The 22,954-nt window shown below is 33.7% G+C and overlaps 1 protein-coding gene across 1 annotated transcript in view; it reads left to right on the top strand.

Annotated features, from left to right (window-relative positions):
• nab (NGFI-A-binding protein homolog) overlaps window positions 1-10,180 on the top strand; it is a 30,868-nt gene extending 20,688 nt beyond the window's left edge. The window contains exon 6 of the mRNA XM_073985207.1: window positions 9,860-10,180. Within this exon, the coding sequence (XP_073841308.1) occupies window positions 9,860-10,180 (321 nt within the window). The remainder of the gene's footprint in view (window positions 1-9,859) is intronic.
• Window positions 10,181-22,954: the final 12,774 nt, after the last annotated feature.

Raw genomic sequence — 22,954 nt, 5'->3', positions numbered from 1 at the left:
TTACGAAATAAGAGAAATATTAACCATAGAGAATCTTATTAGACGCGCAATCAACAGAAACACCACAATAACACGAGAAACATGCGAGAAAATATACAAACCTATGACATACATACGGGGGTTCTCAGAAAGGTTAAAAGTTTCTGATATATATGATCATACCAAATATCAGTTAGCATTTAAAACTACCAACACATTAAATAAAGTTTTTAGTAAATTGAAGAATAAATTAAAAGACGAGGACAAATCCAACGTAGTATACCGAATCAATTGTAAGGGGGACAAGTCCGACAAAATTAAAGACAAGGATATCCGCGCACAAATCTGACCAAAAAGCTTATAATAGGCCTATGGAACAAAAGACTGCGTTGGCAGCTCACTGCACATTGACGGGACATACCCCTGATTTCAATAATATTAAAGTTTTAACTCAAGAGAATAATTACCAAAAACGTTTTACTCTTGAGATGTTACATATAATTAACACTCCTACGAATGTAAGACTAAACTACAAAACTGACACAGACAACTGCGCCCATATATACAGACACATAGTTAATAAATACAAACCCGACAAACTTTAGTTGAAGTAAGCTCGCTGACTATTAGACAACGACAACTTTCTTTAAGTAAGTTTGTAATTTGTAATATTGTTTTTTGTAAATGCTGATTTGGTGTTAAATTGTAGTTCCCTGATGATGATTGGAGATTCCAATCGAAATATTGGAAAAATAAAATATTAAAAATCACAAAAACGATTTATATTTATGAAAAGCCTATAGCCAAACAATACCACAAACATCGAAAAAATTTTCCTTCTTTTTTCGAGTTGATACATGAAAGTAATATGAAACTAGGTTCTAGATGAAAAGTGTCAAAAGAATAAAAAATCTACACAAAATTTCACTACGAGTGAGCGTTTTGATTTTCGGCATTTTGAAGGTTTTACTGAAATATCGAAAATTTGGTATTTAGTCTTCTTTGGTATTTAGAACGGTACCTCCAGAATTTCGGTATTTTGAACGTTAGCCACATTGATTTAAATGAACTTGCCGAAATTTGGTTTTTAGTCTTCTTCGTAAACGAAAGGAAACTAATTGCTCCACTTTACTTCAATACAACTCGTTAATAAATCGGAACATATAAAAACACAAAAAACCCTCATATGATTCAAAATATGAAAAAACTCAACATTTTAATTTTTAATGTTTTTTTTTTTAATTTTTAATATCTATTTAAATATTTCTCCAATAAAATGATTCTATAATAGGATAGGAACATTATCAAATTAATTTATTACATTTTTATTAATAATTATAAAATTGCAAAAAATGTATTTTTCTAAAAAGTTAAACAACAACTGTCTTTGTGATATTTTAGCCTATTAAAAATTGCACCATTGTACTAAAATTTGCATATGATTATCGTCACTATTCTCTTGACATCTCAACATGATGTCAAGAACTCATTACAATTGTTTACAAACTTGTAAATGGCCTTATAATGAAGTTGTAAATCTTAAACCCTTTTTGCAACAATGCCAAAATATGCAAAAATGTGCCTTGCATAGGAAATTAGGAATTAAAGATGCAAATTTCTTAAATCGCATTTGAATTTCGCACGAAAGGAAAATTTGCATAATGCAACTAATCTTTTGTCCTTTTCTCAAAATGAAGAAAGAAATTGTCTTTGAAGATGATCATTAATCACTTTCCTTGCCAATAATTCAACCACTCAACATGAGAAGAAATCTTGTTGACGAATAACCACCAATCGCTGGGTGTTAAATAGTTTTACAATATATGTACATACATTCGGCTTACAAAGATAAATCTCAAGGTGGCACCTTCTCTTGTGCTCAATCAAATTGACAATAGATCGATGATCTTTTCGGCTTGTTTTGCAAATTGGGATGTGGTTGCAAAACCAATGTCCTTTGTGATAAACGAACTATTTAATTTATTGATACAACATCAATGAACCTTATGCAAAACGAGGCGTTGTTATTGTGATATTTAAAAAAAAAGTTCAAATCCCTCCAACATTAGTTGGAATTTTTCAGTTTCTAATTGGAAGTAGTTAAATTATTTTTCTTGCTTGTTTATGTGGCTTTGAAGAACAATTTTTCGTTAAACCGAATTCGGAATATATAAAAAATTACAAAAATTGTTACAAATTTATATTTGACCCCAAATAACCTTTTTTTGTACAAAGGGGATCGATGGGGTCTTTTAAGACATTACTTGTAATCGCATACCGTACCTCTCCAATAAAACTTATACAAAACAAGTGCCGAATGCTGGTCTATGCCAAAACTTTTATAGTACGTTCCCTGCCAGCAATTGGAAGTGAGTTTTATCTAATTTTATAAATGAGGATCTTTTTGGTGTCTAATTTTCTGTAAAAATGCGACATTTGTCTAATATACAATAACAATTGCATTGTTATCCCATTTGTATCGTATCCAGTCACCATTTAGAAAAGAATACGATAGACAAATAACAACAATAACATATGTATCTAAAAATAAATGTAAGCTATCTCATTTATATCCCAATGAAGGATGGAAATTAGATAGACATATCTATTTTCCATCCTTTATTTGGATACAAATTAGACAGCTTACATTTATTTTTAGAATTGTTGTAAGTTGAACAAATAAGACATTTGTACACAGATGGTTATATACGGAGGTGGTGCAATGGTAAGCATGCTCGCTTTGCAATCTAAATGTCCGGGGTTCGATTACCAGGTCAGGCGACATCACATTTTTCAAATGACAAAATTAATATAAGCGACAATTCCTGAAACAATTATAAAAATATAAATAATGAATTAAATTAAATAATAAAAATCCAAAAAGTCAAAAATAACCCAAACAAAGGATTAACGACACAACAATAAAACAAAACATAAAATAAAACGGAATTAAATTAAGTTAAAAAGAAAATCAAAATAAAATGTTGTTTTTTTTTTATTTATTATTTTTTTATCAAGTTTTTAGCTATATTAATGTTTTATAGTTAAAAAAAAAAGATTTGTCATTAAAAAAATGTCGACTGGCCTGGGAATCGAACCCGGGCATTCAGATTGCAAAGCGAGTATGCTTACCATTGCTCCACCGCTATTATCGCTTTAATAACTTTCTGAAGTGTCCAATTAGACACTCAAAAAAGTATCTAATGAGTGGAACAGTTCTTCCCGAGAGCTTTATCTTTTTGGATAAGAATGCGACTATCGCATTCGTTTGTGCAATCTAATTGAAGTGACTCATTGGACAATAAACAGATAGCAAATGTTGGCAGGGTTTAGACCAGTGCACCAATCTGCAGACAACAACAACAATTTGAGCAAACAAAGTTTTCATTGTTTGCCCTACCAACATTTGCTATCTGTTTATTGTCCAATGAGTCACTTCAATTAGATTGCACAAACGAATGCGATAGTCGCATTCTTATCCAAAAAGATAAAGCTCTCGGGAAGAACTGTTCCACTCATTAGATACTTTTTTGAGTGTCTAATTGGACACTTCAGAAAGTTATTAAAACGATAATATCGGTGGAGCAGTGGTAAGCATGCTCGCTTTGCAATCTGAATGCCCGGGTTCGATTCCCAGGCCAGTCGACATTTTTTTAATGACAAATCTTTTTTTTTAACTATAAAACATTAATATAGCTAAAAACTTGATAAAAATAATAATAAATAAAAAAGAACAAAATTTTATTTTGATTTTCTTTTTAACTTAATTTAATTCCTTTTTATTTTATGTTTTGTTTTATTGTTGTTGTTGTGTCGTTAATCCTTTGTTTGGGTTATTTTTAACTTTTTGGTTTTTTATTATTTAATTTAATTCATTATATTTTTATGATTGTTTCAGGAATTGTAGCTTATATTAATTTTGTCATTTGAAAAATGTGATGTCGCCTGACCTGGTAATCGAACCCCGGACATTCACAATGCAAAGCGAGCATGCTTACCATTGCACCATCTGCGTATATAACCATCTGTGTACAAAAGTCTTATTTGTTCAACTTACAACAATTCTAAAAATAAATGTAAGCTGTCTAATTTGTATCCAAATAAAGGATGGAAAATAGATATGTCTATCTAATTTCCATCCTTCATTGGGATATAAATGAGATAGCTTACATTTATTTTTAGATACATATGTTATTGTTGTTATTTGTCTATCGTATTCTTTTCTAAATTGTGACTGGATACGATACAAATGGGATAACAATGCAATTTTTATTGTATATTAGACAAATGTCGCATTTTTACAGAAAATTAGACACCAAAAAGATCCTCATTTATAAAATTAGATAAAACTCACTTCCAATTGCTGGCAGGGTGAGTGCATGTTTTTTCAATAAGTTACATTGTATGAGTGGAGAGAGAAACTCTCTTTCCTTGCTCGCGAGTAAAGGCGCTACCGATGGCCGCTTTAGACTATGGTGGATTTAGCAAATCCAGTCGATTTAAGTTGTAATTTTCGTACAATATAGGTCGAGTAAACATGTTATAAATGTATAGTCTAACAGGCGTTTTACCTCCAGCAAAAATGTGTCACATTTGAAGTATCACTGCGACCTATAGCGTGATTATGGTTACACTACACACAATTCACCCACTTAAAGCCACAGGTCGTTTAAACGGCACCAAAAATGATTGCAAAAATTTACGTAGAACTTGGATACTTTCGCACATTTTTGTGGGATTTTTTTTTTGCATTTTCTTATAGTATCTGTCATTCCATGCTCATAAAGCTTTATTTGACTTATGCATCTCCACACAATTGGCCTACAACTCAAGCAATTCCAAAAAATCTACTTTTTTGTAATTTTCCACTTTTGATGACAAATTAAAATATGCGATAAAAATATAATCATAAATGTTACATTCATATAAAGTCTGGGATTTTTTAGGAATGTAGCAAGAGTACCCTTCAAAGTTTTCGTGACCTTAAAAAGAAGGCCCTATTGCAGGAAAACTATACGTTTAAGAGAAAAAAGTTATGTGTTAAAAATTGCTTAAAAAGTCTCAAAAATATAATTTTCATATAAAATTTTAAGTTTTCTCGCAAAAATATTCTCGGCGCTAAGTGGGTTAAAAATGGCGGATCCCCGTATATACTGGGATGTAACTCTGTTATCTGACCACGCACATCGACATAATTAGCATCAATAGAAAGGTCTAGAGTTCCTCTTATAAAAAATGGGGTTTTAACATATTTTCCTGGAATATATCTTTACACTAAAAAATTTACCAATTTTCACACAACAGTTTTGATCCATTTAACCCACTAAACACTATATGATCATCATATTAAATTACAAGCTTCAAAAATGCAAAACCGCCAAGTCAACAATCTATGGGCAAACTCGAAAATCGATCACAAGATAATCGATTATGCGATTTTCCCTCCAGACAAAAGTCGACTACGATTTTTCGACTTTTCACTGCACAAAGTCTATTAATCGATTAATTGAAAGCCGACCTACCTATCCCTAAATTCGACTTTTTCAAACCGCTATATCTCTGGAACCGTTTGTCAAAAAATCTGCAAAATATACTAAAATGTTTTTCTGATGAGCAGCATCGCCACAGCAAAATATAAAGGAAATCAAAAACCACTTGTTGAAAAAGTGTCCGATTTCACTCACAAAGCCCCATATATTCTAGATCAGCGTAAAATTCTAAGTCGATTTAGCCATGTCCGTCCGTCCGTCTGTTGTAATCACGCTTTCTTTCGAATGAGTTGAGATAGAGATAGCGGCTGTGTCTTTGGTCTGAACTTAGATCAAGTTTAAAGATGGGCTATATCGATCCACGTTTTGGTATAGCCCAAATATAACGATACCGCCCGATTTCAGGTAGGTTCACGTTTTCTTATAGCCACCATATAACGGTACCATTCGATTTTGGGTATTTTTACGTTTTTAACTACGTTTTCGGGTCGACTTAGATATAATTCGGCCCCGTCGAACTTGACGATTTTTGAGTTGTTGTTATTTGAATGTATATTTAGACAGGGCTATAATTGGTTAAGCTTTAAATAAATAAATAATAAATATATTTAAATAAATATTTATGAAAAGTATGCAGTTTTGAGATGATTTTTCCCACAACTTATCACATTTTGCTACATATTGACCGTTTATAAACTATGATTTATTAAAATTATACATACATATTTATTATCCATATATATAAAAGAGCTTAGTGATAAGTGAGTGAGTGAGTGATATGTATATCATCGCCCAGACGAAACCGCTGAAGCTAGATAGCTGAAATTTGACTGTGGGTTGCCGTCGGTGTGTAGGGGTGAGATAAGGCTGGGTTTTTGGAAATTCGACCTATAAGGGTACTAAAAGGTACTAAATATGGTACCCTTTGTTTTAGGCAAACGGGAAGAGCAAGAATTCTGAAATTTGGAATGAGGGCAACTGATGGAGAGTTGGAAAGACGTACCATAGGGTTTTGGGAAATTCGACCTCTAAGTGTACGAAAAGTACTAAAATTTAGTACCAATTGTAGATTTTGAACGGATTTAGCTAGAAACTTGGAATTTGGTATGGAAATGAAGGTTGGGAAGTGGTGTTTATAAAAGCAAATGGTTTGTGAAATTCGTACTCATGTGTACGAAAAGTACTAAATGGTACTAAATTTAGTACAATTTGGATTTGGGTGAAAGGATAGAGCTGGAAATCTGAAATTTGGATTTAAGATTACTGACGGAGTATAGGACTGAGATATAGGGGTAGTATTGGAAATTCGTACTTATGTGTACGAAAAGTACTGCATTTAGTACAACTTGGATTTGGATGAACGCATAGAGCTAGAAACCTGAAATTTGGAATTAAGATTACTGACGGAGTATAGGATTGCGATATGGGGGTAGTTTTCGGAATTTGTACTTATATGCACGACAAGTTCTAAATGGTACTAAATTTTGTACAACTTGGATTTGGGTGAACGGATAGAACTGGAAACTTGAAATTGCGAATTAAGATAACTGTTGAAGTGTACGATTGATATATGGGGTAGTTTTAGTACTTAAGTTTAGGAAAAGTACTTATTGGTACTAAATTTGGTACAATTTGGATTTGGTTGAATGAATAGAGCTGGAACCCAGCAATTTCGTACTTATTTCGTACTAAATATGATGTCCATGGTATTAGGCAAACGGGAAGAGCTAGAATTCTGAAATTTGGAACGAGGGTCACTGATGTAGAGTTATAGAGAGAACCCTTTGGTATGGTTTTTGGAAATTCCACCTATAAGTGTACGAAAAGTACTGAAAGTTACTAAATGGTACCAATTATATATTTTGAGCGGATATAGCTACAATCTTCAAATTTGGTATGGGAATCAAGGTTGGGAAGTGGTGTTGATATAAGGAAATGATTTTGGAAGTTCGTACTTATGTGTACGAGAAGTAATAAATGGTACTAAATTTTTTACAATTTGGATTTGGGTGAACGGATAGAGCTGAAAACCTGAAATTTGAAATATAGATTACAGTCGTGAAATATGAGGGTAGTTTTGGAAATTCATACTTATGTGTACGAAAAGTACTTAATGGTACTAAATTTGGTAAAATTTGGATTTGGATAGAAACTGAAATTTGGAATTAAGATTACTAATGAAGTGAAGGACTAAGGTAATTTTGAAAATTCGTACTTATGGGTACGAAAAGTACTAAATTTATTTACTTTTGGAGTGTAGGATTGAGGTAGTTTTGGAAATTTGTACTTATGTGTACGAAAAGTTGTATACAGTACTAAATTTGGTACAATTTGAATTTGGGTGAACGGATAGAGCTGGAATGCTGAAATTTTGAATTAAGATTACTTTTGGAGAGTAGTTTTGGAAATCCGTACTTATGGGTATGGAAAGTACTAAATAGTACTAAATTTGGTAAAATTTGGATTTGGATAGACCAGGAAACCTGAAGTTTGGAATTAAGATTACTGGTGGAGTGAAGGACTGAGGTAGTTTTGGAAATTCATACTTATGGGTACGGAAAGTACAACATGGTACTAAATTTGGTACAATTTAGATTTGGGTGAACGGATAGAGCTGGAATCCTGAAAATTAAGATTACTGTTGGAGTGTAGGACTGAGATAGTTTTTGAAGTTCGTATTTATGGTTATGAAAATTACTAAATGGTACTAAATTTGGAACAATTTAGTTTTAGATGGACGGATAGGGTAGAATCCTGAAATTTGGAATTACTGTTGGAGATAGTTATTGAAATTCGTACTTTCATACGAAAAGTATTAATGGTATTATGAATAGGGTATTATAGACCCTCTTGATGTGTAGGGTTGAGATATGGGCTAAGGAATAGAAGTGGAATTCTGGTATATTATTTATTTGTCAGGTTCATTGTTAGAAGTGGTCGTACAATAAATGTACTAGAAGTATTAAGTAACACTAAATATTGAAGCACTGGTATTCAGTGAATCGATAAATGAAAGTTGTTGTGAGGATCACTGTTGAGATTGGATCAGAATGTTTATTAAAATCCACCTTTAAATATATGAAAGGTTTCTACATGTAATACCATTGGCATTGGGGAACAAGTAGAGCTAAAACTGTAAGATATGAGCTAAGGTTCTGGATAATGTACTATTGTTTCTATGTTAACACGAATTCGGTTTCTAAATAATGTAATAATTGTTCCAAGGGAGACTTCTCTCATATCAATGAGTGCACCCCGATTCATATTAGCTCAATGATATGGGACCTACTGTTTATCGCCGAGTCCGAACGGCGTGCCTTACGACACCACTTGTAGAAAAGTTTTACATGGCTGAAATACTCAGGAAATGTCGCCAACATTACTGTGGGATATTTTGCCACCGTCGAAAATTTGATGTTGCCTGACCGTGGAATGGATCGGTTTTCTACATTTTGATATCACAAATTCCTAAATTCGGTTGGAAAATGTGGATAAAATTTTCAAAATACCCATACCGTTCTAATAAAACATGGACTGAAATTTAAAATGTAGGCCGCTGTTGAAGTGTAGAGGTTTTTTTTTTGACATTCGAACAAAACGTGTACGAACAGTACTTGAAAGAAAGTAAATATCAATTCAAATAGGTATTAGTACATAAAATTTTTCAGTGTTCACCATATTAAATATTGTTTATTTGAATATTATTCCTTTTCCGCATACGAAGTAGCGGGCATTTTCCTAGTAATATTATATAATATATAATATAAAATACAAAATATAAAATTTAAAGTATAAAATTTGAAATATAAAATATAAAATTTAAAATATTAAATATGAAATACAAAATATAAAATATAAAAATTGAAATACAAAATTTAAATATGTTATATCTTGAAAACTGATGACAGGCGTTGTCACTTTTTTTATTAATTTTTTTTCCAAAACTACTGAACCTAATTTCATGCAATTTTCAGAAAATATTCAGGAAAATCACGTAGTTCAAAATGATATATATTTACAGACGAATTTCGGGAGTCTATTGCTTTATAATTGCTATATTTGCTAAACTTATGAGTGCATCGGCTTGCAAGAAAAACGGTATATTTACAAATTTCTTTAAATGGTGAGGTTCAACGGTCCATCAGCCATGAAAAACTAAAACATATACATAAGTCCAATATGGGGGAGATTTCGACTTAACTATTTTTTTAACTTTTATAATTAGATCGCTTTAGGATGGGATAGCATCAATGGGCGAAAAAATCCGTCAGTCCGTAAGAGAAGAGAGGGTCAGCAACGCGGACAGGGGTCTGCTAGTTATTTATAAACATTGTAATATTTTTTGTTGTAGTTGTGATAATAATTTAAAATCTTCTATTTATTTTATTTAGAACAATGGTCCGGAAGAGGATCGTAACGTTAGTTCCTTGGACAAGTTGCTATTGAAATCCAATGACTGTGTCAACAACAATAACAACCTGGTCGATTTACAGACGAGTATTGGCTCACCAACACCATCGTCAACTACAAATCGGGTTATTGCAGATTTAAGTACGACGCCAACCAAAACACGCTCCCTATCTGGTGATGTTCAGGTTATATCAGCTGCTGGTAGTCATATTATTGCTGTTGCCAATCCCGCTTTGGCTATGAGTCCCACCCTCCAGGAGGCGATAAGTTTAAAGAGGGAGGCATCATCACCGGATCAATAAAAAATGCGCGTCAAAAAATGTTGCTTTAGTTAAACACTATGTGCAATTTGTTAAATAAAATTATTTCATAGAAGTATGGCGAACAGAAATATTTAGGAAATAAATAATATTATTTAAATAATTTTAGTACTGTGATTGAAAAACAAGTTATATACGTATTATGTGGTGTATAAAGAAACCAACAATAAGAAACACTATAAAATAGTAAAATAAATATTTTATTTTATAAACGATGTATGGTGTATACGTTTTATTCATACTCAAGGCCCAAGAGAAAGGCACAAAACTGTAAAGACTAGAAGAAAATGATAACATATGGTCTGTTCCTTTACTTTTGAAATGTATCGTGTCTGAAGTAAATGAACGATTTTCGAGTATAAAGTGGTAAAACTTGAAGATTCTTGTACGTAAAGGAACAGAGCTATACTTACTATATTACTATACTAAGAAAAGATTTCCATTTCTTTTCATTTCTTCAATTTGGACTACTGCGCTTTACGATCTCTCTTCCGATTGTACAATCCATTGAAGCCTTGGATTTCCAGTCCTGCGTGTACCACCATGTGACCGGTATTTATACACCTTCTTATCTGGTTCATCATCGCTCATTCTTATCACATAACCTAGCCAACGCAATCGTTGTATCTCGATACTTTTAACTATACAGATGTACTTGTATCGCCGATACAGCTCGTGGTTCATACAGCGTCGATATTCACCATCAACGTATATTGTCCTGTATTCGAAAAAATGATCTCTGTAACACATCAAGAGCTGCGTTATCTGCATATGCAAGTACCAATGTGGAACCATACATTAGCACGGATAGTATCAATGCTATGTATGGCATAATTTTTTGTTTGAAGGGGGTTGTCATGCGAGGCTGCTTATGGCTTAGAATTTCTCAGCCGGTTTATTGCTCTGTTTATCTCATCTTGACAGGACGTTTTATATTAAATACCATCTTCTGGGATAGAATGTGTGGTATCTTCGTCGTCTTCGCTAGTATCGGATGCTAACAGTTTGGAAAAAAGCTCATTCCATATTATGAGCACCCTATCTATATCTATATCCAAATTTTCTTACTCGTCTCCACAGGGGGTTTGCCTGTAAATTCAGGTAGAAAGTTTTGCACCCCAAAGAAGTCTAACCCCGGATATGTCAGAGGAGCCTCTACGCAAGGCGAAACATGTCATGTCACATAGTGGTGGTTGTGGGTTCGTATCGTCGGCTTTCTTTTTCACTTGCATTATTGATCATTAAGCTCGAATCCAAAGAGAAGTTAATTAAAAAATGATACTAAAAATAATTTTCGCCTAAAAAGGCAAAATTTTCAAATAAATATGTTTACACTTCAATCAATATAACGGAACACAGTTTTGGTGCAAATTGAGGGATTGGAGAGGTATATTCGAAGCCCTCATAAATCGGTACCATAAAAACTATGAAGTGTTTTTACGGTTTTGCCTTCATTTCTTATTTGATGAATCCAAAATCTTCTAATATGATAAATTATTGGTTAAGCTAATATTTGGCAAAAAATTATTAAGTTAGGTCAATATTTTAGTGTAGCTCCCATACAACGGTATCTCCCGATTTTATGTATTTCGAGGGTCTTGAGCACATTTTTTAGTACATTTTTCTGTAAATTAGGATTTATAGTTCTGAATGCCTCAGAATTCACAGTGTGAACATTTGTCAATATAGGTCAATGTTTTGGTATAGGCCCCATATGGAGGAACAATTAAATTTGGGGGTTTTCGAATGTTATGCATATATCGCAACTAAACTAGCTCAAATTTTGAATTGTGCATTTTGAAGGGATTGAAAATATTTCTATCAAACATCATCTCTATATATTCTCGTTTTGGAATAACCTCCATATAAAATATTCCGCTACTTTTTTAACTCTAAATACTTTTCAAAAAATAGGGAAAAATATACATTTTAAATTAATTTTTAATATGCTTCTAAACTTCTTTTGCCATAAATATATTTTTCTAAGACTCAGATTTCTAACTGAAGTTGACGATTCCATTCTAAAAAGGGCACTTTTGAACAGGGTTTCGGAGTCGGAGTCGGAGTTGGAGTCGGAGTCTACGAGTCGGAGTCGAGCAATTTTGCTGGAGTCGGAGTCGGAGTCTGAGTCGAAAAAAATAACTCGACTCCGACTCCGGGCAAATTTTTTCCACGTTATTGAAATATAACATTAAATTTGGAACAAGAACATTTTTTTTAAAAATCATTATTTATTTTAAAAGAAAGGTATAAGAAAATATATATGCAAATTATATATTATACTAAGTTAAAGGACAACTCACAGGATATTTACTATCCTCTGAAGTGTAGTATATTCATCCCATTTTGTTGATCCCATTGATTCTTTAAATTTTTGCAAACAAAAGTTCAGTTCTATGACAATCGAATTAAGATTGGACCTTTAACCTCTTTCGTCAGAAGTCTTACTGGTGTTCTCACAAAGGTCTATTGGTATTCTCATCTTGTTTTTATGAGAAGCCATCCTTGTCTTCTATTAAAGACGTTGTGATCTCTATGGGAAATCTTACTGAATACCCTGTGACACAAAATGGATGTTAAGATCCGGGGGAGGAAAATTCCTTTTGGGAATGAAAGCCCCAATTGAGAACCACAAAGGATCCCATAGCTCAAATTTCTGAGTCATAACATAATGATTTTTTTTTTATTTGACCCCCATCAATCATTGAGAAAATATTTTTATATCTCTGTTTGGAGATATTGTTTCGTCATTTCTAGATGACATGTTTTCAGTTAAATGGAATGAGAAACCTTTCTGTCAAATATGCTGTCCTAGCTCAGTTTCTTCCATGTCCTTTTTGTTCTTGAACCCAAAAACTAAAACAAAATTGAATTTTCTACAAAAATGTTCCACCGAAAATTATATGTAGGTTTCCTATATCCAAGAAATCGACATTGTCACGTTTTCATTGTCCTTTATCAGTTTTACCCGTTACTTTCTCAAAAATGTATTTCGGTAAATTTCGCATAATCTATTAACTATATATCAAATTCGGATAGTTACGCTTCGGAATTAGGCGTCATAAATTCGTTGCTGGTTAACGACAGATTCATCCCGCTATAACTCAGAAGTCTGACAAACGGTTAATCGTTCTTCTAGGATTCATTATATACTCAATGAGGGCTTTAGATGTAGACATTCAAATAACCGGATCTGTCCGCCAGGAGCAGATATAGTTCATGTGTATGCGAGTTTTCTACACAATCAGTTGCATATACGAAATTCGATGAAATACATAATTATAGAGTTTTCATGAGAAAGGATCGGTTAAAAGTGATAAAGGACAATGAAAACATGACAATATCGATTTCTTGTCCTAGTGGACAGACCCTACAAAAAATTTTCCTAGCAAAATTTTTGTAGAATATTTTCATGCACAAAATCTCATCGTTTATTTATTATTATTATTTATTTATTTTTTTTTTGTAACATATTACCATGTAACACCAGTCATACCAAAATCCGAATTTAATTTTTTCAATTAATCTCCATTTTTTGCGATTTCACCCCTTGTGCATCGCCATCATTTCATATAAATCATTATATATAGTAACTATAACATAATGGTGGACCTGCACACATTGTCTTATGTAGGGTGACCACAGACATTAAACCAAAACACGACATACGAGGGCGGTTCGGAAACTTCTTAGCCTATCAATGAAAGAGAATAGTTAGTTTTTCAAAACTATTTGTATTTTTCAATATAATCTCCTGAAACTTCAATACGCTTAGTCCAACGCTTTTCTAGCAATTCTATCCCTTGATAAAAATAGTTTTCCTCAAGATCTTCAAAATAGTGGTTTACAACTGTAATTGCATCTTCATTTGAGGTAAAACGCTTGCCAGCAAGGAATTTTTTTAGATTTAGTAAAAGTCACTGGGAGCTAAATCAGGAGAATAAGGTGGGTGGTCAAGCAACTCGTACTTCAATTCGTTGATTTTAGCCATTGTTAAAACACTCTTGTGCGCTGGTGCGTTGTCTTGATGAAAAATTATTTTTTTGTGTTGTAAGCCAGGACGTTTTTCTCGAATTTGTACATTTAATTGATCCAAAAGGTTGCAATAGTACTCTGAATTTATTGTTTTAGCCTTTTGCAGATAGTCAATCAATAAAATACCTTTGAAGTCCCAAAAAACCGTTGCCATAACCTTACCTGCCGATTGAATTGTTTTTGCCTTCTTTGGGGCACTTCCTCCAGCTTCAGTCCATTGTTTGGATTGTTCTTTTGTCTCTGAAGTATAGTGGTGGATCCATGTCTCATCAACAGTTATGAAACGACGCTTAAAATCCATTTTATTTCGCTTAAAACGATCCAAACAAGCTTGAGAAATGTTCATTCTTATGCGTTTTTGATCGACTGTTAACAAATGCGGCACCCATCTTGCAGAAAGCTTTTCCATCTGTAGTTCTTCATGCAAAATTAAATGGACTCGATCATTTGAGATGCCCATGATATTAGCAATTTCAATCACTTTTATTCGTCGATCATTTAATACCATATCATGCACTTTGGCTACAATTTCTGTTGTTGTTGCTGTTTAGGACGTCCTCTACGTCGTTCATCTTTAATGCTTGTGCGACCACGTTTAAATTCAGCAACCCTTTTTTTACATATGAAGGAGCACTTTCACCTAACACATTCACCATATCATTATGAATTTCTTGTCCCGATAAACCTTTTTTATGTAAATATTTAATGACATCACGCATTTCTAATTTTTCCATCTGATGCGTCTTTTTTGAACACCTGTTTCTATATGAAGGAGTTGCCAGATCGAAACAAAATTTAACATGTGTTCATAACAGAGATGAAAGTTTCCAAAACACTTAACTTTTTTCTGTTTATACCGCGCTTTTTGTGCTATGCTAAGAAGTTTCCGAACTGCCCTCGTACTGTACAACAATAACAGGGAAAATGAAGACAAACCCCCAAAATGCAAAAATTTGACCCACGGCTATTTCCACCAATTTTGACATAACTCAAAATGCGCAAGCAAGACGCAAGTTTTGTTTGCGCAATATCAAAGACAACAATCAAGAGCAAAATACAAAAAAAAAATTCTCACGACCTTCTCGACACCTTTTTTTGTTATACTCCAATACATTTCAAAATTATGCAAAATCTGGACACATTTTGACGAATTTTTTAAACACATTTCTACAAGACTTTTTCAGTACATTTTTTTTTTTCAAAAATATTAAGAATTGCCTCTGTTTGAAATAGCCAAGTTTATGTAGCAAAAACTGCGTTATGGCGATTTAAAAGCAGCAAAATTTAAGAAATTTTCACATGTTTCTTAAATTTTAAAAATATGTTCAAATTTAACACTGTGCTTCACGAAAAGTAAACAACATACGACTTTGCTATTTTGGCTAGTGTGGTAGAATTTTGTACTCGTTAACCCTGTCAAAACAGATTATCAAAAATTTGTGTTTCAATTTTTCAATTAAGACTCGCTTTTTACAATCTTGCCCCAACGCGCGGCGTTTAAATACCCCCAATAAAGACTAAATACCAAATTTCAGCCATTTCGATAGAATATTGAAGCCACAACCTTAAAAATATAGAAAAACGGGAGGTACATTTCTATGGGGGCAATATTAAGGCGTGGACATATACCGACATCTTTACAGGGAAAAGTTGAATGCCCCCAGTGAAGACTAAATACCAAATTTCAGCCATTTCGATGTATTATTGTAGTCATAACCTTAAAAATACCGAAAATCGGGAGGTACCGTTCTATGGGGTCTATATTAAAAGTTTTATACCACCAACGAAAGATGAAATACCAAATTTAATCCTTTTCGGAGGAATATTGAGGCCACAACCTTCAAAATACCGAAAATCAGTAAGTAGCATTCTGTGGGGGCTATATGAAGGCGTGCGCCTATACCGAAAAATCGAAAATATCATAAATGTCAATCTTGTACAGAATTTTAATTGCTGCAACATTTTCTTTAGTTTCATTTCGATAGGACATTGTAGTTTCAGAATCTGCAAAAACTTCCCAGATGTAAGCACCATTTAAAGTTGGTTCAAGATCAACGTGAGGATTGTTGTTGTTAAGAACCGTTTCAATAAATTACCGTAGCGTTTTTACTAAGTAAGCTATTTTATTTTTCCTCAGTAACTAAATTTTAGTGAAATTTCAACTTTAGTGGACCGTTTTCACAGAATGATGCCCTAGAGTATTCTCTTTCAGTTCATATACACTTTTGTACCCGTCCCGTTCCATCCGTTTAACACTTTTTTACATTTTTTGAAATTACATGGGTAATTAATTATAGCAGCCAATTATAGCTTTCTTACATGAACGTATTTTTAGACGGAAATGAGTGACTACTTTCCTTTCGTACAGGTTTTCGTGCGACATATATAAACAGGCGGTTAATTAAACTAAGTTATAACAAAAATTTCGGGGCGTTACTCCCCCTGTTTCGGAAGATACAGTACATTATTTCTGAAATTCTTACACAAATTGACATTTTGAATGTATGAGTTGTTATAAGAGTTATACGAGTTGAATGAACCCCCAAGGAGTATTTTTTAAATTTTTGAAAAAAAAATTTAATTTTTTTGAAAAAATTCTTAAAATTGTTTTCCGAAATTTTTATTTGTATTTTTAATATTGACATTGTTTAAAGAGTTAAGGCCTGGACACATAAGATGCATGGCATTTTTGCCATGATTCTGAAATCTTTTTATTAGGTCGAACTTGGTCTTTAGTCTTTAATCAGATATGACTTCAGCACGAATGCCATGCTTCTTATGTATCGAGGCCTTCAGAACCATGGTATAATTATTTTACAGGTAGAGGCAAGTGTTGTTGTACAACAAACGTAACATCAACCACACATAAATTTGTTTATGTAAGTAATGTTCACTGGTATTTGTAAACAAAACATGAAAAGTCTCAATAAATTATTTTAATTTCAAAAATAAATATTTTTTGATTCGGTTACACAAATTTGAAAATCATGAATGAAAATTCGATGTATGTTCAATTCTAATGTTTCCAACCCATTCATCTAAATGGATAATTGCAAGAGGGAAGGATATTTGTTCAAAAAATGTTTGGGGTCAACAATAAAATGTTTGGGGTCGCTAAAAATTAAATGAAGAATGTAAGGTTGCTTCAAACTTTTGTTTTAGAAATCAATAAAAAAAATCGCATCGAAACAATTTAAGTATTGCCTGTTTTGAACAGAATCACATATTGCAAACATTATTTTGAATTGAAACTAGGTAATGTAGTCCAGAGCAAACTCGGTCAATATATGCTACCTTTGGATTGGTCAGTCAAATGACGTTTAAGCTGTGTATATTACAAAAAATTACACAAATATGTTCATAATATACAAGATCGCAGTGTGAAGATCAATATTGGGTATTTTATTCAGAAACGCCCCCATATGTGGTGTCATAATACATATGTAAGGTAGTTCGTTTGGACTCGAAAAATCTTTCATTGATATGAGGGATGTCTTCCCGTTTTATCTTCGGAGATATTCGTGGGAAATAGTTTTTATTCTGAAAGATATTTTGCTCTCAAAAAATATATATCCCTAATCTACATAGGAAATAGAAATAAGAATACAAAATGTCTTTTGGAGTTTGACACTAGTATTACACGAGAATCAAAAAAGCTGGCACTTAATTCTACCTGTAAATTAGTATAACATATGTACAAGTAAAAAAGTATCAGTCGTCTTTTTCGACAGAGATATACTCAGCCTATGTAAATTAAAACACATACCCTCATTATTATAAGTCTTCTTTTGTTATAGTTTGGATTTTCCGAACAGATTTTAGCGTTCCGGTTAACTAAAAGTTACAAGTGATTATTAAATTTTAAGGAGGATATTCGTGGCATTAACTTTTAATGTGAAAATTATATTTTTAATGCCTCCAAATTAGTTTATTTTGCGTTTTAAAATCCATTCAATAGTAAAAAAAGACATGTAATAATGGGCCTTATGTTTAAAAAAACATATGTTGCCGACAAAAATATGGATTTGGATTAAAGCACAAAATTTTTGCGGGGGAGGTACCTCAAGGAATGGACCGACATAATCCATTTTGAAAGTGGGTCTATTTTGGGAGTCATTCCTCTCTATAAATATCGCGCCCAGCAGTCATTTATGTTGGTCACCACATAATTTAGACCCACGAAAAACATATTTTCGGTGTAAACAGGGACAATAGGAGTCCCTTCGGTAAAAATTTCCAAAGGATTCTTGAACAGATCCTTAAACAATTTTTTTGAACAATTGTGTTGGTTAGTGTAGTGGACCGATAGGTCCCACCTTTGAACATAAACTAAGTTTGGACACAGTATTTCGACACACAAAGTTTGGACGAGCCACAACGACTTGCCACTCCAAAAATTTGTACCATCGAAATAGGGACCTTGAGTGCAACTAGTTGCAAGAAAAATCAGTTCGATTCGAGAGGAGGTCCTAAGCTGCTCTTTTCCGAAATTTTGTGTGGAAGGTACCCGAACGAGCTGACGTATATAGTCCATATTAAAACCTGATATATGTCTCATAGAAATATCACAGTGTGCAAAGAATGGACCAAATCGGTTACTGCCTCCGAGAGTTATCGTGCACACCTTTAGCAAAAATCTTGAACTGTTGGGGGGGGGGGGGGGGGGGGGGGGAGCTACCCAAAGGAGTGGACCGATATGGCCCATTATAGAACATGATTTAAGTCTGCAAAAAATATTACGACTGCCAAATTTTGGATCGAATTGGTTTATTCGTTGGAGAATTATCGTGCGCTGAATCCACTACACATGGAGCCTTAGCGGAGTTTATAGCTTTCGGGTCATTTCCTCAGGAAGTATAGACTTGCCCCTACATGTATTGCCGTAATAGGGGCAACAAATACAAGTTGTTACAACAAAATCAAAGCGATCCGAGAGCAGGTCCTAAACTTAACTTTTCCGAAATTTTAAGTGGGAGGTACGCAAAGGAGTGGACCGATAGTGTCCATATTGGTACCTCATCTATGTCTGGTTGAAAGTTCACGATGTGTAAAGTATGTACCAGATCGGTTACTACCTTTAGGAGTTATCGGTCGCATAACTTTTTTGGACATTTTCTAACTTTTGTGTGGGAGGTACCTGAAGGAGTGGAGTGATATGGCCCATTTTCGAACTTAAACTATGTTTGGACAAAATATTACGAAATCCAAATTTGGATTTTTGCTAACGAGGGTATATGGTAAAATTCAAAAAAGTTTTACAATCGTTGAAGTTGAGGTTCACCATTTAATAAGTCGCGAACTGTTGATATATTTTATAAAATATGGATACATTTATATTAATTGAAGTGTTTTAGCCAAGATCTCATAATATGGACCATAACAAATAATTTTCGTGGAAGCTGCGTTGGTGGTAATATAAAAAAATGGGAAAAATGTGTTGAAGTAATCAAGTTTTTTTGTGTTCTTTCTTGATTTCTGGCCAAACCACGCAAAATTCAAACCTGTGCTCAAAGAAAGAACTAAATAATACCCCTTGGGAAACATGGTTCTAGTGCATGACTTTTCGATATATACACTACATCCCACTAAAATCCATGCTGACATTTTGAAGTTTTGATTTCAGTGTTTTTCGAATTTTTCTTATAATTATATGGTGCAACTGGATAATATTTTCAAACTAGTTACAGGATTGTAGAACTCGCTCGTTCCACGTCGTTCGATGTATATCTCATGAGTGTGCTCCCTACAGCTTCCTAGTAATAAGAGCCCAAAAGCCAAAATTTGGTGCGTAAATTTTCTGAAAAAACCTATTTTTTGGCTTTAAAATTTACAACTGTCGTCCAGGTACCCCTGAACCCCGCGTGATTTTAGTTTTTTTACGTGCCGGATCTAATAAGACCTTTCGCGTTCGAATCCATCCACTAAAACGCCGGATATAGATACCTTGAAAGTTGGAAATTCTGCAAAAATATATTTTGACAATTCCGCGAATTGAACCGCGATTTTCTTTGATTATTTTTAGATAAATGTAATCCTTTATACGCGATTATAATATTTGCCAAAAAGAGGTGTCACAAATTACAAAGATTCGGGAGTAATATCCATATTTATCCCAAAATAGAATGTGGTGGCACATCCGCAGTTCTTGACGAATCTGTCTAAAATCATTTATATTGACGTATTTTTAATATGCGGCCATTGAAATCGGATGCACCTTATAATCATATGCACATCGCGCAATTTTTGCCCACTTGAATGTTTTTTGAATAGTAAGATGCAACTGATGGCACACTTTGGCCGCTGAATGAAACATGGGAAAATCCATGCATATTGATAGACATGGACTCCCTGTATCCGAAAAGCACATGCACCTCAACTGATTTAAACGGATTCGCGAATTACACGCTTTTTAACTTTTGTGTTTTTTCTTTGATTGTGATTTCAATATTACTCTGTACTTCTTATTTCTATTGCTTATCACAGAAAGCAAATATACTTTCACGATGACTAATTACTTTTTTCGTAGAAGTTTAAGCAAAATACTTCAGGATTTGGATGGAAATTTATCGAAATAATGGAATAACTACCAACATTTATTTTTCAAATTTTTCGTATTTAACCAAAAATATATTTTTGAAATAATTTCCAACAATAAGTTTCCGTTCTTTGTTGTTGCTGTAATATGCAAGTTTTAAGCGCGATCTTTATAATTTTGGTCTCACATTTTTCTACGCGTTGTCTAGATTCTGTACGTATTTTTAAATTATTTTTGTAGAGATTTTTTGGCCTCTGATTTAGAATAAATAAAATTTATTCCAAGATTTCTTCAATATTTTTTGATTTTCCGCGAAAATAAAAATAATTTTAGCAAATATTTTAGCATCTACGGATAGATATCAAATGCTGCTAACGATTCATATATACATGTTCTTATTACAGCACAATAGGAATTTTTAAATATTTTTTCTTTACAAGAGAGTAAAACCGCATATAACTTTTGAGTGCAGCATCCAATTTTGTGAACGCGAACAGATTTGAAACCACGATTTTTTTCGTAACCCATGTACCAAAAATGGCGGATGTGCTCGAAAAAAAAGTTTTTAATTTTTTTTCTATGTAATTGTAAAGGAAATTTGAAATTTACCATATACACTTTCATGCGAGCAAAATGTGCGAAATAATGGTTTTAGACCCCAAGTATGTTCAGATGAAATCCGTTTCAGACAATTTGGAGTTCATTTAGCTAAGTCCGTCCGTCTACCTCTCTGTCTGGCTGGCTGGCAGGAGCGCACGATAACGTTCGAACGGATCTGCCAATTTGATCCAAAAGTTGGCCTTCGTAATATTTTGTCTAAACTTAATTTAAGTTCGAAGATGTGCCATATCGGTCCACTCCTTGAGGTACCTTCCCCACAAAAGTTCAAAAATGTTCGTAAAAATGGTGCGCACGATAACTCTTGAAGGGAGTAAGCAATTTGGTCCATACTTTGCATATCGTGACATTTCTACCAGACATAGATGGGGTTCCAAGATGGACTCTATGGATCTACACCTTCGGATATCTATATAGTATATAACTGTTCCATAAGCATCCCAGAAATGGAAAAAGGGAGACTTCTCTCATACCAATGAGTGCACCCCGATTCAAATTTTGCTCAATGATATGGGACCTACTGTTTATCGCCGAGTCCAAATGGCGTGTCCTAATGCACCACTTCTAGAGAAGTTTTACATGACTGAAATACTCGGGAAATGTCGCCAACATTACTGAGCGGTATTTTTCCACCGTTGAAAAGGGTTTGATGTTGCTTGGCCAGTGAATCAAACCCACGACCTTCAGAGTGCAAGGCGGGTGTGCATACCATTGCATTCCGGAGGCACCCTTCGGGTACACAAAATGTTGGAAATTTTCAGTTTAGGACTCTCGAATCGCTTTGATTTTTGCTGTAACAACTTGTATTCACTGCCTCCCATACGACCGACCATTTTTTTTCGGGAGCAAGTCCATACTTCCTGAGAAAATAGCCCGAAAGTAGTAAAAACCCCAATGGCACCATGTGCAGTGGCTTGAACGCAACATAACCAAATCGGTTGATCAGTTCGATCAATCGATTTGGTCCAAAATTTGGCTTTCTTATTATTTTGTCCAAACTTAATCTAGGGTCGGAAATGGGCAATATCGGTCCACAACTTCTGGTACCTACCCAAAAAATTAAAAAATATCACCTAAATGGTACAGGCTATATCTGTTGAATTGAGCAATTGATTTGGTCCAAGCTTTGGATCTCCTAATATTTTGTCCAAATTGCAAAATGCTCCATATCGGTCTCCTTCTTATGGTATCTCCTTACAAAAGTTAAACACTTTTGTTGATGTGCTTGAAGATCCTTTGGAAATTTATACCCATGCTATTCGTCCTGTTTACAGCGATTTTATGTTTTATTTTTTTTATTTTTATACCCTCAGCATTTATTCTAACGAGGGTATATACACTTTCATACGGGTTAAATGTGCCTCATCGAAATAATGGTTTTAGACCCCAAGTATGTTTGGAGTTGATTTAGCAATGTCCGTCCGTCTGTCTGTCTGGCTGGCTGGTGCGCACGATAACTCTCGAACGGATCAACCGATTCGGTCCAAAATTTGGCTTTCGTAATATTTTGTCCAAACTTAGTTTAAGTTCGAAGATGGATTATATCGGTCCACTCCTTCGGATACCTC

Source organism: Musca autumnalis, unplaced genomic scaffold (genome assembly GCF_047663935.1).
Source record: "Musca autumnalis isolate F117 unplaced genomic scaffold, ASM4766393v1 scaffold_4, whole genome shotgun sequence".
Classification (NCBI taxonomy): Eukaryota; Metazoa; Arthropoda; class Insecta; order Diptera; family Muscidae; genus Musca; species Musca autumnalis.
Note: the sequence above shows the minus strand (reverse complement) of the source record. Positions and strands in the feature narration are given on the sequence as shown.